This window comes from Ammospiza nelsoni, chromosome 3 (genome assembly GCF_027579445.1).
Source record: "Ammospiza nelsoni isolate bAmmNel1 chromosome 3, bAmmNel1.pri, whole genome shotgun sequence".
Classification (NCBI taxonomy): Eukaryota; Metazoa; Chordata; class Aves; order Passeriformes; family Passerellidae; genus Ammospiza; species Ammospiza nelsoni.
This window is the reverse complement of record NC_080635.1, coordinates 56,868,726-56,885,065: the sequence shown is the minus strand read 5'-3', so window position 1 is coordinate 56,885,065 and position 16,340 is coordinate 56,868,726. Positions and strand designations below refer to the sequence as shown.

The 16,340-nt window shown below is 41.3% G+C and overlaps 1 protein-coding gene across 6 annotated transcripts in view; it reads left to right on the top strand.

Moving 5' to 3' along the window:
* AKAP12 (A-kinase anchoring protein 12) overlaps positions 1 to 15,103 on the top strand; it is a 30,421-nt gene extending 15,318 nt beyond the window's left edge. For 5 of the 6 annotated variants that reach the window (XM_059467336.1, XM_059467339.1, XM_059467341.1 and 2 more), the window contains 3 exons: positions 5,660 to 9,312; positions 10,077 to 11,953; positions 12,481 to 15,103. In XM_059467336.1, the coding sequence (XP_059323319.1) occupies positions 5,660 to 9,312; positions 10,077 to 11,951 (5,528 nt within the window). In that variant the 3' untranslated portion in view covers positions 11,952 to 11,953; positions 12,481 to 15,103. Of the gene's footprint in view, positions 1 to 1,840; positions 1,976 to 5,659; positions 9,313 to 10,076; positions 11,954 to 12,480 lie in introns of all 6 variants that reach the window. The other variant, XM_059467340.1, reaches the window with a different exon arrangement.
* Positions 15,104 to 16,340: the final 1,237 nt, after the last annotated feature.

Genomic DNA, 16,340 nt, shown 5'->3' with positions numbered 1-16,340 from the left:
AATAACATGGTTGAAAAGCTCATGAATCGCATGGATATGCAGTTGAGATTTAGCATGCAGAAATCTGTAAATCCTCCCTCGTTATTTAATTAATCTGAAAGAACTTGTTCCCTGCAATGAACATGACAAGTCAGTCCTTGAAAAATTGAGGGAATAGAAGGGAGAAGGACGTAGTATGTGCTTTCTATGGAAGAATTGTTTGTACATTGAAGTGGAATTAAATATGGTGTGTGGCAGGCAAAGGAAGGAAGAATTTGTGAAAAACAGATTGTTAAGAAGCAGCAATGTCACAATTGCAGTTTAAAAAAATTGAATCATTAGAAGGATAAAACATAATCATATTTCTGTGTTATTTTGTTACTGTCACATGAGTAGTGTGTTTGATTTATTAAACTCAACCTTCTGAAACTTGTGATTAAAATAATCAGAATTTGTGGTATAGTGCCCAGTTTGTACACTCTGCAGTGGAAACGTAAATGCACTGATTAGTTTTCTTTTTTTCTCTCTCTCTTTTTTTTTTTTTTTTTTTTAATGTTAAAGTGCTCAATTTCACAAATAATTCCAAATAGCTACTTTATTCTAGATAAATCTGTTCAGGGTAGGTTTTTCACAGATATTGTAATTTCAGGCTGTCTCTTGTTTTTTTAATTACTTGTATCAATTTTTGTCCTTTTTTATATTATCATTAGTGTTTCTAATGATAATTAGAAGAATTGTGCAGTTAAGAGAAAGCTGCATTTGACAAATACAGGCTTGGTTCAGATTTTTTTAACAGCCTTCTGTTTGTATCATATGCGTTTTAGAGCAGTAGCTGGTGGTTTGTTTGTGGCTTTTTTACGAGTTGTGTTTGTAGCAAAACTAGACACAAGGAAGGCAAGTTGCTCCGGGCTGCAGCATTTGCTTTTGCTCGTGCAAACCTAGTGAGAGAGTTGTGTATGTGACAGCAGCACGGTTTGGCCCTGAACACTGAACAAATGAAAATGCACAAAGTCCTCTGGAGCCTTGCAGTGGCCAGAGGAGTTTGCAAGGTGGGCGCTGGGTGTGTGTCACATCCATCTGAGAGATTGAGAATGCAGGGAATTCATGGAAAAAATCCAGCGCTGTGCTGCAAATCCTTAGGGGGAAAAGTCAACCAACTCCAGATGTTGACATGGTTGACTTCGAGCCCACAGAAGTGCTGGAGATTTAACTCTTGCAGTCACCGTGGTTTTTTTTTAACTCTTTGGCAGCTACCAGGGGAGAAACACGTTTTCACTTCTGGAGAGAGATGAGAGCTGGGAGCAGTGAAGTTGCACTGCCGACTGTGTCTGTCAGTCTACAAAAAGAAGAGTTTAATTACTCATTTTATTTTTAATGGGATGAGACAGGAGTTCAGTCATTCTGAAAATACTAATTTTCCAACAACTGATCAGCATGGTCCTAATAAAATAGAAATAAATTCTTACGGTGGACTAAGTACCTATGAAATTGTGAAATTAAGTCCTTTGAGTCCTCAGGACTGTCAGTTTTGAAAGCTTCTTTGAGAATAAAAGTTGCAGTTACTAAAACACGAGCAGCACCTTGATTCAATTAAAAATATTTGAAAAGTTAACCGGTATGTAAGCAGTTAAAATAGAATTTCAGTGTTGGTCCTTGGCCACAATGGATTTTAAATAGCTAAGTGTATCAATTTTATGATATCACCCCTGATCTTTATCACCTTCTCTAGGTATATTTTTGTTGTATTCTATTCCTTGGCTAGCACATAGCTAGTAAAGTATAGCCCTGCTCAGGAGAAACCTAAGGAAAAGTTATTCATATCAGTATTTTACTTTATTTGTTTTGTTTTGTTTTCTGGTAGCTGTTTGGATGAACCTGTCTGGTGTTTCTTAAAGGTGCTTTCAAAACCACTGAATTAATTCAGAAAGTGCTGGTTGTCTTGCCAGAATACCTGTGGTAGTGACATGCTACAGAACTCTGACCAGCAATGCCTTGTGTAAGTAACTTCCAAACCTTTCTGCGTTCAGAATTGCCCTCACAGTGTTTGGGCACTGAAGTATCATTAATAAAAACGTGACTATAGAATACAACTGCTAAATACAAAGTTCCAGGTGTTTGCGTTGTGACAGCTTGGATATTTGTGGCACTGGAGCTTTGTCACACAGCAGTGGCAGCCTCCTGGCAACATGCAGGCAAATTTCCTGAATGGCACCTCTTTCCTCAAACGCTGAGGAAGGGCATCAGAAATTCAGTTTTAAAGAATCTTCCAGGATTTTAAAATGTTAGAGGAGGAGACAAAGTAGAGACTGGGTGCAGCAGCAGCAGGTCACTTAACAGCTGACACTGGAATGTTACCTTGGGGATGAAATACCTTCTGGACAGGTTGAATCCTTTGATGGAATTGAAGGAGCAGTGCTCGGGCAAAGTCTCTTAAGTATATCATCTGTGCACCGTGAGGGAGGGTTTTTTACCTTTAAGTGTGGTGTGTTGTAGCATAACTGTGATTTTCAGACTGGTATTAGTAAGTGCGTTCAGTCAGTCCATATTTCTGTTAGTTTTTCCTTTTGCACTGTGTTTAGTGAAGTATTGCAAGGTAGCATGTCTGCTGAGTGGACTGACAAGGAAGACCTAATTGTTGTCAGCTTGGCTTAACAATTCTGAGAGTTTATCACTGCCTCTAAACTCGGTGTTCTCTGTGTTTATGATTGCATTTGCTATTGTAATGCATGCCCATACCTGCAGATTTTGTAATAGTCGCTGCTCTTTTCACCTGCAAAGCATTTTACAGAGACATGGTCTTTATCTTTGGGTGTTATAAACGCCTCATTTTATAAACAAAATAAGCAAAAACCCTTTGAATACTTATCTTAAATATGAAGAGACACCTTTATTATACTGATTTTACATCTTATCTTTCTTTGGAAATGAAATGCCTCGTTTATTCATATTCTTTATCATTCCACTCTTACGGTAATTCCATTTATCTGTAATACCTGAAACTCATTTTAAACACTGAATTTACACTAAACACCTGTTCTGGTTTGGGACAGAATTGGAAGGAAATTTGGAAGGAAACTTCCAAATGGATGTTTTCTTAGGGGAATTAGGAAAAAATTATGAATAAATAAAAAAATGTCACCTTTTTACAATTTTTTGAAACCTCAAGGTTTTCAATGTTTGAAGGGCATGCATTCCCAGGGAGTGTTTGCAAGAGGAAAGGTGAGCCCATAGAAGTCCATGTCTCTGGCTGCTCAGCAGTCCCAAGTGCCCTCCTGACTTCTCCATTCCCTTCCCTGCACTTCTGGTCCTTCCTGCTTAGACCCAGAATTCCCCACTTGCTCTCAGCCCTGTATTTCAGTCTACCTTTATCTAACTCATGTCAGATGGAGATTTTCATGTGTCTGAGAATAAACATGTTGCATTAATGCAGGGCTGGGACAAACAGAAAGATTCTATGGACCTTGTTTCGAGCAGAGATGCTAAGAGGCCTTGCTCATGTGGAAATTTTTATTCAGTGTTAAATGATCAGCATTTAGCTTCATAGCTGGTTAAGCCAAAAGAATAACTTTTAGTGTAAACAAGCTTAAGAATATATTAAAGTACCTGTTACCAAGTAATTACAAAATATGTGATGTTTTGAAGATAACCTCTGAAGAAGTGCCTCTAACTTCATGAATTCCCATTAAGCCTTTGACAGTTTTCTGTTAACTTACATTATTTTATGGAAATGACAAGGACTTTATTTCCAGACCTAAGAATAAATGAACACAGATACAAGAGTGGTTCCTTGACTTTATCATTGTATAGGCTCAAAATAAAACTAAATAAACAAAATGTGTTTGAAATAAACAGAAGTGTTTGATTGATAAGAGTTATTTTGCTTGTGGATTGTACGGATGTTCGCAAGAGGTATATTACCAATAGAATAAAAAATTCCGGCAGCTTCTTCAAAATGTCTGTTTTGTCTTGCCCTTCGCCCTCACAAATGGCTCAGCTCAAACTTCTCTGGTCTGAAATGTTTGGCGAGTTAGCATGTTAGCAGAGATCAGGCTTTTAATTGAATTAGGAGTTAACAATTGAGGTAAATAATATTGCACTGTTAGATAAAGGAAAAACAAAAAGCTTTGCTTTTGTTGACTTGGAAACAACAACCAGTAGGCTGCTGATAGTGAAACATAATTTGCCCTCTCCGTAGCAGTTAGAAGCCATTATCCTTGTAGATTTTGTTTTGCCTATTGTGTAGTTAGTTGCAGCCTTACCTGGACTGCATTGTCTGTGTGCTTCTGAAGAAGCAGCCCTTGAAAAAGGGAGAAGTGGGCAGAGCAACAGGCGTTGAGGGACTTGTGGGGGTCGGGTGTTCCAGCAAAGTAAGGCCAGCTGCACAGTCAGAGACAGCTTCAAGGTGGTTCAAATAAAAACCAAATCACTTTGGGAAGTTGATGATCCCATGCTTTGTAAAGCTGTCTCCTCCTGCTTCTGAACATTGAAGTAGCACATGTACAGCTTAAAAGAAAGGGACCATGTCTTCTTTTAGGGTGTTGCTGTTCAACATTTAACATTTTTAAATAATTTTATTTTTCCCTATTGGCATTCTAACAGGTTTGGTCAGAGGGAAGAGTATGTTCCTTCGTGCCCTTGCACTTTTGCCGGTTGCACAAAATCTAGGATCAAGGAGAATATTAAACTGAAATCCTAGCAGCATCCAAGCCCAAGAATCTTTTGGTGTCTTGAATATGCCATAGATGTAATTTACAATGCCAGTCTCTGAACTTGAGTTGGCCAGAGGAGAAATAATACTTAAATTATCCTGGCAAGACTGAGAGAGGGGGGTTGCCCGTGACCTGAACAAAAAATTCAAACCGTCCTCAAAGAAAAGATAATGCAGACAGACCTGTGAGCAGTGGGGGATTTTACCTTCTTGCATAGTAACAACTTTATTAATTCTAAACAACATGGAATTGCTGTAGATGGTGATGGTGTGTGTGTATGTATTGAATACATACATATATTGTACAGAAGAATTCCAAAGATTCGTGATCTTCAAAGCAATATATTGTTATGTGTTTTGTAGGGGTTACGAGTTTTCAGAAAAACAGTTGATTTCCCATGGGTGTTTTCACATCTTACTATTCTTTTGGGACAGAGCTGTAAAATTAGCTTCCTTTTTTTGTCATCGTTTTAGGTCAACAGGCTTCTTTTGAGTTTTGTTTTGCTTTGTTTGTTTGCAGGTTTTTTTTGTTCATTGGGTTTCCTCAGATGTGTCTGTCTGCATGGAAGTATTTAATGAGCTTTGCTTCAGGAATAATTGTATATATTATTCAGTATTGTCTATGATAATTTTTTTTTTCACCTAAGTTTGCCTTAAAGTAAAAAAACCCACAAGCCACACAAAAAGAACTGCAAAATCAGGCTATAGAATAAGAGAATATAAGCTTTGAAGGTATATTTGCAAATAAAGTGTGGAAAGAATTGTAGAATGATGTGAAGAAGGAAAATAATTATAATAGGGATAGAACAGAAACAAATTCTTAAAAATGTACTACTAGCATATAGAAAAGATATGCAGATAATAATAGAACGTGTATGTTTATGAAAATTAGTAATAATGAAAAAATATATAAAGGTATATTATAACATTAAATTTAGAAGGAAATTAACTGGGGTTTTGTTGTTTAAACAGTTGGACAAACAGAACATTCCAGTGTAACTGTGAAGGAAGACACTGAAACTATGGAGACAAATCCATCTGACTCGGGCACCACAGATGGTGTAGATGCTGAGAAGGAGGATGCTCAATCAATTAAGCAGTTGCCAGCTTTGGAAGAAGTTGCAGAAGACCAGGTGGCAGAGCCACAGTCTTATGATCTGGGTTTTAAAAAGGTTTTTAAATTCGTTGGGTTCAGATTCACAGTGAAGAAGGAAAAGACAGGAAAATCAGAACCCGTTCAGCTGCTTACTGTGAAAAAGGAAGCAAAGGTCCCTGAAGGAGCTGATGATGAAAAAGAAGTTGCCTCAGAAGAAACAGCAGTGCCTGAGGATGTACTCTCTGCAGAAGACAATACCAAAGATACACTGAAAAACGAAAAAACAGAAGAAGAATCTCCTAAAATACCAGAAGCAACTGAGACTTGTTCTCAGACAGTTGCCTTAGCCACTGAAACTGCATCACCATTAAGAAAACTTTTTACTCAAGGATGGACTGGATTTAGAAAAAAGAAAAGTTTTAGGAAGCCTAAAGAAGATGAACAACAGTCTCCTGTGAAAGAAGAGGAGATAGAAAAAGAGGAGACAACATTAACAACTGAAATCAGTGAAAGGGAGGAGAAACCTGAGTCTGAGAAGCAAAATGAAGAGAGAAATGTGACAGCAGTAACTGTTGAAGCGCATGAAAAGGAGCAAACTGAAGGTGAAATGCAGGAGTCAGAAGAGACTCTGTCAGCCACAGGAGTAGAAGGAAGTGAAAAGAAAGAGGTAGTCAAGCATGATGAGGAGGGGCAAAAAGAGGACCCAGCAGCTGTAAAAGAAAGTGCAGAGGAAAAAAAAGATGATCAAGAAAGGAAACTGGTGGAAGTCCCAGAAAATCTTGGTAAAGAGGAAGAAAAAACTGAAGAAGGAGAGAAAGAAGGTGAGGTGACAGAGAAACCACTAGAAACAAAGTCAGTGGTACCTCTTGTCACTGACAGTGTGAATGGAAAATTGACAACATCCTCAGAAGGCCTACCTGTGGGAGAAAAACTGGAGTCAATGGAAAAGTGTGAAAGAGATGACAGAACTGAAATAGCCTCTGAAGAGACATGTGAAACAGGGTCTGAGGCAATGGAAATTTCTAGTGATCAGCTTAGAAAATCTGAAGGAAAAGAAGGAAGTAAAAATGCTCTACTTGGGAAAGAGACATTAGATGACAAAACGGAGGAAGCAGAATTAAAAATGTCACCCACAGCAGAAGATGTTGCACAGGGAGAAGCTCTGGATAGAACCACAGAGAAGAAAGAAAGCAAAGAACTACTACTCTCTTCTACTTCTGAACAATCCGTTGACACAGAGGATAATCAACAGTCAGTCAAACCCGCTGATGAAGGACTGCAGGGAAAACCTGGCGCAGATACAACTGATACTGTCAAACCAGATGAAACAACCGTGGAAGTAACTTCTGAAGAGGCAGCTGGAAAGAAGCCTCCAGAAGGTATCACAAATGAAGCAGAACTCCTGTCTTCTCAAGAAAAGACTAAATTACAAGGTAGCCCTTTGAAGAAACTCTTTACAGGTACTGGGTTGAAAAAGCTGTCTGGAAAGAAGCAAAAAGGTAAAAGAGAAGAATCTAAGTTAGGGGAACAGGGTGAGCCAATTCAGCAGTTATCAGATTCCCCAGATAGCCCAGAGGAACAAAAGGGGGAGAGTTCTGCTTCTTCTCCTGAGGAGATGAATGAAATTCCCTCTTTGGAAAAATCCACAGATGGAATGCAGGTCACTGAAAGTGAGGATGCCACAATTACAGATGTGGAGCGAAAAAGAGAAATTGTTACACCTTGGGCATCATTTAAAAAGATGGTGACTCCCAAGAAACGTGCCAGAAGGCCCTCTGAAAGTGATAAAGAAGAAGAAATTGATAAGACAAAAAATATTGCAGTATGTGCAACTGAAAATGTTGCTGATGAAAATCAGGGAGAAATACAAGAAAATGGGATTGACCAGAAACCAGAGAAAATTACAGAAGAGCCCAAAAGAAAAGTTGATACCTCTGTCTCCTGGGAAACTTTTATATGTGTAGGTTCTTCAAAGAAAAGAGCCAGGAAGTCATCATCATCTGATGAAGAAAGCCAAAAAGTAGAAGAGTCTGGACAGAGCAAAGAAACAGCGACAGATGCAGTTCTTACTAGCTCTCAGGAGAGTGACCAAGGACAAGGGAATTCTTCCCCGGAGCAGGCTGGAAGTCCATCTGAAAGTGAAGGTATTTCAACATGGGAATCGTTTAAAAGGTTAGTTACTCCAAGAAGGAGATCCAAAACCAGAATGGAGGAGAGAAGTGAAGACTCTGTTGTGGAGCATTCAACATCGGATGGTGAGCCTGGAAAAGATGAATCATGGGTTCCATTTAGAAAACTGATGCCTGGGCGCAGGAAGAAAAAGTCAGATGGAAAGCCAGAACCAGCTCATCTTAAACAAGCGAGAGAAGACATGGCAGAAACAGCTGAGGAAGATTCTGATGTTCCAGCTGTTGTTCCTTTATCTGAGTATGAAGCAGCAGAACAGGAGAAAATGGAAGCTCAACGAGCGAAAGATGCTGAAGCGACGAGAGAACAAACCTCAGAGGAAGAGAGAGCAGAAAAGGAGACCCTAAAGACGGGGCAAGGATCTGAAGGGCTGATACATGCAGTAGCTGTGGAAGAAGAAAGGGCAGTGAGCAGCATTGAGGAAAGGTCACCATCATGGATATCTGCTGCTCTGACAGAGTGCATTGAGCAGGTGAGAGAAGAGGAAGAGAAGGAAACTCAGAAAACAGCTGAACCAGGTGTTACTGTGGAGGATGCAGTGGTAGCTGCTGAGACAGTGCCAGAGACTAGAAAGGATGTAAGCGATGACACCGCAGCAAGTGAGCTGGAGCTAACCTCTGAAGCTGTGACTGCTCTGGAGACAGCAGAAGCTTCCTGTGCTGAAGAAACCATGGAAGTGTCCCTTGCTGAGGAGACAACTGAGATGGTTTCTGCTGTTTCACAGTTGTTAGAAACCCCAGATACTACAGAGGAAGCTACACCAGTTCAAGAAGTAGAGGCCACCGAACAAAATTTGAAAGAATTAGACAAACAGACACAAAAAGTTCTTCATGAAGTTGCTGAAAGAGTAAAATCAGATGTAACACAGCCTGTTAGTGAAAGAGCTGTGACAGAAACTATAATTACAACAGTACAGGGACCGGAGTCAGAGGTGAAAGGTGCTGCTAAAGATGGGAATGTTGTCGGCCAGGAAACCGTTGTGCTTGAACACAAAGAGGATGGCTCCCAGCCCCAGCAAAATGCACTGAGCATTCAGGGCCAAAACGGAGTTGAAGAGAACGTATTACCTGAAGGTTCAGCAAAAAGTGAAATACCTTCTGTGATGGAAGAAAGCACGGATGGATGTCAAGGATATGTAGAAGACCATAAAGAAGTAAATGAAGTGCAGACGACAACAGAGGAAACTTTATCACATGACAAAGAGTTTCACAGCATCAAAGCCATCACTCCCAAGGAAGAGCTGCTTGCAAACCAGGAGCCTTCAGAGCAAGAGAAACTGCCCATTACAGAGTTGACACCGGATGAGACAAGAGATCAATGTGCTCCAGAAGGAAAGCCTGCAGTAAGTATTGCATATAACACAAAGGTTCATTTGTCAAAGTAAAAGTCAGCAAGTGTTAGGTACTGTGCCTTGTTTAGAACCAGATTATGGGTATATTACTGTCAAGAACCTTCCTTGTGTAGCCTGAGGCAACTGAAGTTCATTTCCAGTGAGAGATACACGGCTGTCCAGAAGCAGCAGGCAGTGCAGCTTGTGTGCAGAGTGAGGTGGATGCAATAATGGAGTGGGAGATAGTGTGCATAGATGCAGAGGTACTGAAATGATTGTCATTAGGGCTCCTGCACTGCACAAAGTGACTGAAGATACTATATGAACACCTGAGATACAGATGTGATCCATGTGGCACCATACACATTGGATGGTATCTTCAGTTGTGGGCAGAAATCCAGGTGAAGCTGAGGTACCTCTGCAAAGGGAGGACATGGAAACAACACCACTATCTCCAGCTTTAAATGCTGTAGTTGCTGTGGCTGGCACATTCCTACCTTCTTCCCTACCTCCTCATCTTTTGGCTTATTCTTTGTTTCAAGTGCTGCCAGCTGTCCCTTCCTTTAGTTAATTTTAGGTTGCCCTTTGTTTAATGAGCTACATGTCCTCAGAAATGACACAGGCTGGGGTCTTGGTGAGGTACTAATCCCTGTGTCATCACTGTATGCTCTTCCCATAACACTTGTCCTTTTGGGTGTTGCGGTTTTTCACCTAGAACATTGCTGGTCACTCCCTGCTTGTAGCCCTTTTCACAGATCTGTTGCAATTCTTCACAGGTTCAGGACAAGACAGAGGATGGAACCTCATCCTTGGGGCTTACAGCTGAAAAGCTTGAAGGAGAGGGCAGAACGCTCACTGTGGGATCAGAGTGCACAGAAGCAGTTGTCACTGTTAAAACTGAGAAACAAGATGGAATTCCTGACTCAGAAGAACAAGTTTGTGCTGAAGGAGTTCCTAGCAGGACACCTGCCCGGAGAGAGGAAGATGATGCTGTGCACAACGGAGTAAAAAGCGCAGAAGTCACTGTTCCTGAGGTTCTACTGCAGAGCAAGGGAAAAGCCTCTGCCCTTCCCTCAAAAACAGTTGGCTCAGAAGCAGCTGCAGATGCTGAGCAGAGCATGAGCAATGGGTGTGACAGGGACATTGCAGCAAAAGATTCTGTGCCTGTCACAGAGCCACAATGCAGAGACAAAACAGCTGAAACCCCCTCCAAGAGTGATGAAGTGGAAGGTGCTGTGCTCAAATCTGAAACACGGTTGGAGGGCACTTCCGTCGTTGCTGAGGCTCCCGTGCAGATTAAAGCAGATGGGGCATCTAATTTATCATCAGCATGCCCAGAGATTGTTGAAAATGAAAGTGCTGTTATCACTGATAAATGTCCTAAGAAATGTGAAACACCCAGCAGTTTGGCTGGAGAAGAGACTGTGGGAAAAGGACAAGAACTTGTAGAAACCTTGAACTGTCAAGGTTTCCAGAAAGAAGATAAGAAAAATGAGCAATTGTTGGATGGAGCCAAAGAAGTATTTGAATACAGAAAACAGGAATCTGTGACACACGATGAATGTTCAACTGCTGTCCCGCAAGAGGAAGGCTCTGGCTCAGCCTTTCCACAGGCTGAAGGCTTGGGGGCTCTGAAAACACCTGTGGCTCTAGCAGCTGCAGCAGGTGGAGAGCATGTCGTGGCAGAAACTGCGACACGCTCAGACGTGACAGCCAAAACTGTACACTTGGCAACTACTCCAGAGCAAATGGCTTCTGAGGAGGTCCCAGTTTCTAACACTGACTGTTCAGGCTGTGGGACTGCAGAGCTTGCTGGTGTGGAGGCACCCAAGCCTGGAGTGACTTGTGCTTCCATGAATGGAGTATCAGAGGAGCAAGAGCGGCCCCAGAGCACAGGGCAGGCTGAACACAATGGCATTCCTTCCAGTCACAGTCTGTCTCCCAGCCACCCTGAATTTCAGAAGCATGTTATTCAGTCTGTGATCATAGAGTCCCAGAGCACAAAAATTGTGTTGAATGCCATCCAGTCAGCCGTTCACAAACTTGCAGAAGCAGAAGAGTCGGCTGCCCTTGAGTCAGAGGAGAGCATTAAGTCCATAGGGAAAAGCCCATCAGATATAATTGTACCTGAACTTCTGGGAAGTACACAGGTAGATCAACAGCTTCCAGTAAAAGAGGAAGAGATACAAAGTAAGGAGCAAGAGCTCAAGCAAACAGGAATAGTGAAAACTGCTACCTTAACTGAGTCTGCAGAAATCCATGCAACTGTGGAGAAAAAGGACATGCCTTTAATTTCTGAGATGCTGAAAGATGGGCAAAGTCAGAATTCTTTAACAGTCGTGACAAGCTCTGAAGAAATTTCGAGGGGAAATGTGAGACTTCAGAAATCAACCCTAGAACAAAGTACTTCAGAAGATTCAACCAAAGACACCCTAGACATGCACACACCAAAATTAAGGGAAAAAGAGGTTGGGTACATTATGGAAATCTCAGACCAACATACAGGACAGCAAACATGCAGAGAAAGTGAGGAACAACTATATCATCCACCAGTGGAAGATGGGAAAACACAAATGTGGGAGGATGAAGGTTGTCAAGAAGGAACATCTTGTGATAGACAAAGTCAGAACTCAGTGGCTCTGACGCCTTGAATGTAAGTAGCATTTTTAGCCAGTAATTTATTTCTTTTTCTAAGATAGTTGTGAGGATCTCTAAACTGTCCTCTCTGATGTGTTGTGGTTGTTTGTTTTGTTGTTAATTATTTTGCTGTAGGGCTGCTCTCACTTCAGTAGCCTTGGACTTGGCCTATATTTTGGTGTGGTATTTCTGGGAGGTAGTAAATGTATTTTTCAGTTTTCCTAGGTAGGAACTCACATGACACACTTAATGTATTCAATTTAATGTGCAGACACACTCTCTAACAAAGCTCTTCTTAAAATCCTGAAGGATGTGAGTATTGCCTTCCATGGTAAACCTGGAGTGCCTCATGTACAAAACTCTTTACACTTCAGAGGAATTTGAATCAGAAATTACAAGTACAGTCTCTCCCTAGGATATGTACTGCACTTGCTTCACTAAGTCATAAGACCTTTATCTCTGAGAACTGCTTGGGGAAATAATGTATTCTTGAGAAAGTAAGCAGTCATTACTAAAGCTTTTTTACTGTCATCTTTCTTTCAGATGTGCTAAGCATCCATGTGGCATGTGGAGAGATGCCAGTCCTAGAGAACAACTGACAATCCTGCCACAGAACCAGGAGCTTTATTCACTACCCTTTCTTCTTGGATGTTAGCATCTGTTCTTTTGAAGACCTCGCCTTGCCATTTTTGTTAAAAAACAATGCCTTTAATATTGGCTGTATCCATACCTGTGTTCCATGAAGGTTATTTGTCTCTGCCCAAAATAGTCCATTAAGACTGGAGCTGCACCACTCATTGACTGGGCAGACCACTAGAATTTTTGCCATGGTTATTACTGTGCCCTCATTTAATGTGTGTCCTGACTGTCCAACCTCCTTGAATCCCTTCACTTGTCCCTGAGTCTCCCTCCCTTGTTTAGCAGTCTCCCTTACCACTCACATCTTTCCTAGCTGCCTTGATCTGACCTGTGAATGGCTGTAGGTGCTACTCAGCTTGTGTGTGAGGGGGAAGAGGAGGGCTGGCTGATGAGAACACATGAGACTTCTGGATACGTCTGTCAAACAGCAGGAACTGGATCACGCACAAATTGTTTGAGCAAGGTGCTCAAGTTTGCTGCCTTTCAGTCCCATTCAGGTATCTCTGTCCATCTTTCAGTTGTATTTGTGCAGGCCTGATTCAGTCAGAAATTATATCTACAGTGTAGCTTTGAAAGGAGATGGAAAATACCCTTCCTCTGTTGTTCCAGACTTCAGGTCTCAGGACTGGACTGTAATGTATTGAATATTTATATGTATGTCTTAAACCCAGTTCTGATTTTAATGTAGAGCGATGATACTTCTGTACTGTTTAGGCATTCCCTTAAATGAATATTGTAGAGTAGCCTGGAGAGGAAATTGATACTTATTGGAGCAGAAATTGATAACACGTAGTTTCCTATTTATTGTTCCAGGTTTTTCCCCCTGTAAAATCTCTCCAAAAATTTGGCTGTCTTGCTTTGAATATTTATATGTATACCCTAAACCCAGTTCTGATTTTAATGTAGAACTATGATATTTCTAATGACAAAAGGAGAGCCCTGACCTGACCCACTGCTCGCTTCTACTTGCCGACCTCCCTGGTTTCTGAGAACCCTCCAGACACCACCGCTTGTTCTGGTGCCACTTTGTATCTCACCCCTCTGATTCCAAGCTCTGCTAATTTCTGGTGACCGCCCCATCCAAGGCAAAGCTTTTCCCTGCCCTATAATGTCTTAACATCTTCCCTGCATACACACTTCCTTCTTTCCCAGTCCCTGCCTGAACTGTTTTCCCACCTCACCATTTTTTGAAATTCTCCCCACTCCTGACAATTCTCTGTCTCTTCTGAGGCAGGAGTAGAAAAGAGGAAAAAAGGGACTTGGTAATGAATTCTGCCTTGAATTTCAAAAAGCTGATGAGATTTTTGGGGTCCTGAGGTCTTAAAAAGCTTCATGAAAGGTGGATTGGATTGAGAGCAGGTGAGACCAGAATGGGTAGGGTGATATAAAGATGCTTAGAAGCCCCACGATTGAGAGTCCTGGGATGTCTGTCCCCAACAGGAATTGGTCCTCTCCTTTGTTGTTTACGTTAAAATCGAATAAGGGGTACAAGTCAGTACTTTCAGCTCTGATTTCCAAAGTGAAGGTTACAATCACACATTGTGAAACCAATGCCCATCAAGTTGAACAATAACTCACTCTCATACCTGTATAGTAATTTATTTTAAAATCAGCTTTAGTGTACAAATGCTCTTGTTACGGCAGGTGCTGGCCTCTCCTCGAGGCTGCGCGTCCAGCGAGCGATGTGACTGATTGCACTGGTGTGATTGCACCATCTGGTGCTGCCTGCGTGGAAGCATCAAAAGATTTTTCCTTACCTCAGAGCGAATGATATAAATATTTAAAGCCAAACAATGTGGTTTCAAACAATCCAGTCTATCTCTGTCCATTGTTAGAGGCAGCCTTCCCCCTTAGCTTTGGGCGATTCCAAAAACCTCAGTTGGTTTCCACGCATTTAGATTGGCTTGCAAGGTAATGATGCTCTTAATAACACCTCACAAGTGCAAACTTGGCTGAATTTGTACAAATTGTATACCTATGTACCTTAAGCCATATTGCAATAACTGCAGCAGGTAAAACAAAATAACAAAAGCATGACCTGTGTAATCCTGATTCTTACGTTTGTAGCTCCAAAGCTGTTAATAATATGTAAAGTTACTTCTTGTCTGAACCTCATTTAAATAAAGCTAGCTTTACCACAATGTAAATTGTCTGTTGGTAGTAATTGAGCAGGCAAGGGCTTTTAACTTGCCTGTTCTCTCCATTAATCCAGGGCCTAGGTAAGCGATGCAACAAACCTAACTATAAAACAAATACAAAATCTTCTTTTTATAACTGACAGCTAAAAATACCTGCTGCATCCAAAACCACGCTAATGGTGCAGGGAGCATGTCTCCACAAAAAGACACTACTTTGTTCCAGTGTATTGCTTTGGCCTCTGAAACTCTCCTTGAGACTGTGACTTCTGGCTTGTGCTTAAAAGCTTGAAGCTTCCTCTAATCCAATGTATTGGGTTACTAAATTTGATTTTGTGTTTTTAAGGTAGATTTCATTGATTAAATAAAATGCAACTACAAATTTGTTCTAACTTGTGTATGTGGTGAGTTTTTTTTCACCTTGCTTAGTGTAAATTGTTTTCTGATGGTTGCTTCATCTTCAGGCAGTTAGATTTGCTCCTGAGAATTCACATTCAGGTTTTGACGTGAATTACAGAAGCTAATTACAGAATTAAACTATGATTTGGCTCTAAGTTTCAATAAAATGCGCATATTTCAGAAGAAGTAAGAATAGAGTACTCCTGAAGACTGAAATACTTTAATTAAATTCAAGATAGAAAATGGCATTCTGTGAGCCAGAATGAAAAATTAGTAAATCATACACCTTGCTGGTGTGACTGAAGTATAGAAAACTCCAACAAAGCAACAACATAAATGTCCACTAAACCTGTGTTATAGATTAGCAGATTGAGGGTCTTGGGCTCATAACTTTTAGGGCTCATAACGTATCTTTTAGGCTCCCCCACGTCTGCTTAGTGAGGGTATACTCATGGCACCAGAAATCTGGGCATGCCTGTTTTTTATCTTGGCAAACCTTGGACTTCAGACATAAAGTTTTTCCAGCTGTTCATGTTCTGTGGCTGAGGCTGATTAGCAGTGTGTGTATCTCAACACAGATTCACACACCTGAACTAGTTTTGTAATAATTGGTGCCTTCGTATCCTCAGCTAAAATGCTGAATCCTGTATCTGCAAACACCTAGTTGTACTGATTGCAGCAAGTGCAGGGATATTGGAGCACTGCATGCAGCCTGTCTCTCATCTTGCTTTGGCATGGTGTCAAGGGCCCACACTGCTGGGGACTGATCTCACTGTCCCCTTTTGGCATCTGGAGGTACAAATTAAACCAGCATCTCCTGCCAGACATTGTGCCTCTGCTGCCCTGTTTGCAGTATTTGTGCATTTATACTGCTTAGTGAAATCTCTGAACAGGCATCTAACCAGGGATTGGAGTCCAAGCCTCTTGCACCCTGAGGAAGTTTGTCTGCTGTTTCCTCTTGCAGGGTTGTTTTATTGGCAACAGCTCAAGTATCCTGCCTGTTGGCTCGGGCTGTGGAAGTGGATCTGGCTTTCCCATGCAATCCAGAGCATATGGGAGGCAGCTGTGCTCACTGAGGAACCTGCACAGCTTGGATACAGCAAGTGCTTGGGGATGGGCAGGAGGTTTGCCAAAAGCAGAGAGAATTCCTGAGATGTTCCTGTGTGGATGCTGAACGCTGGATGTTTGTCATTCGCAGCTGCCACATGGGAAGGGAGTGGGCCTGAGGAG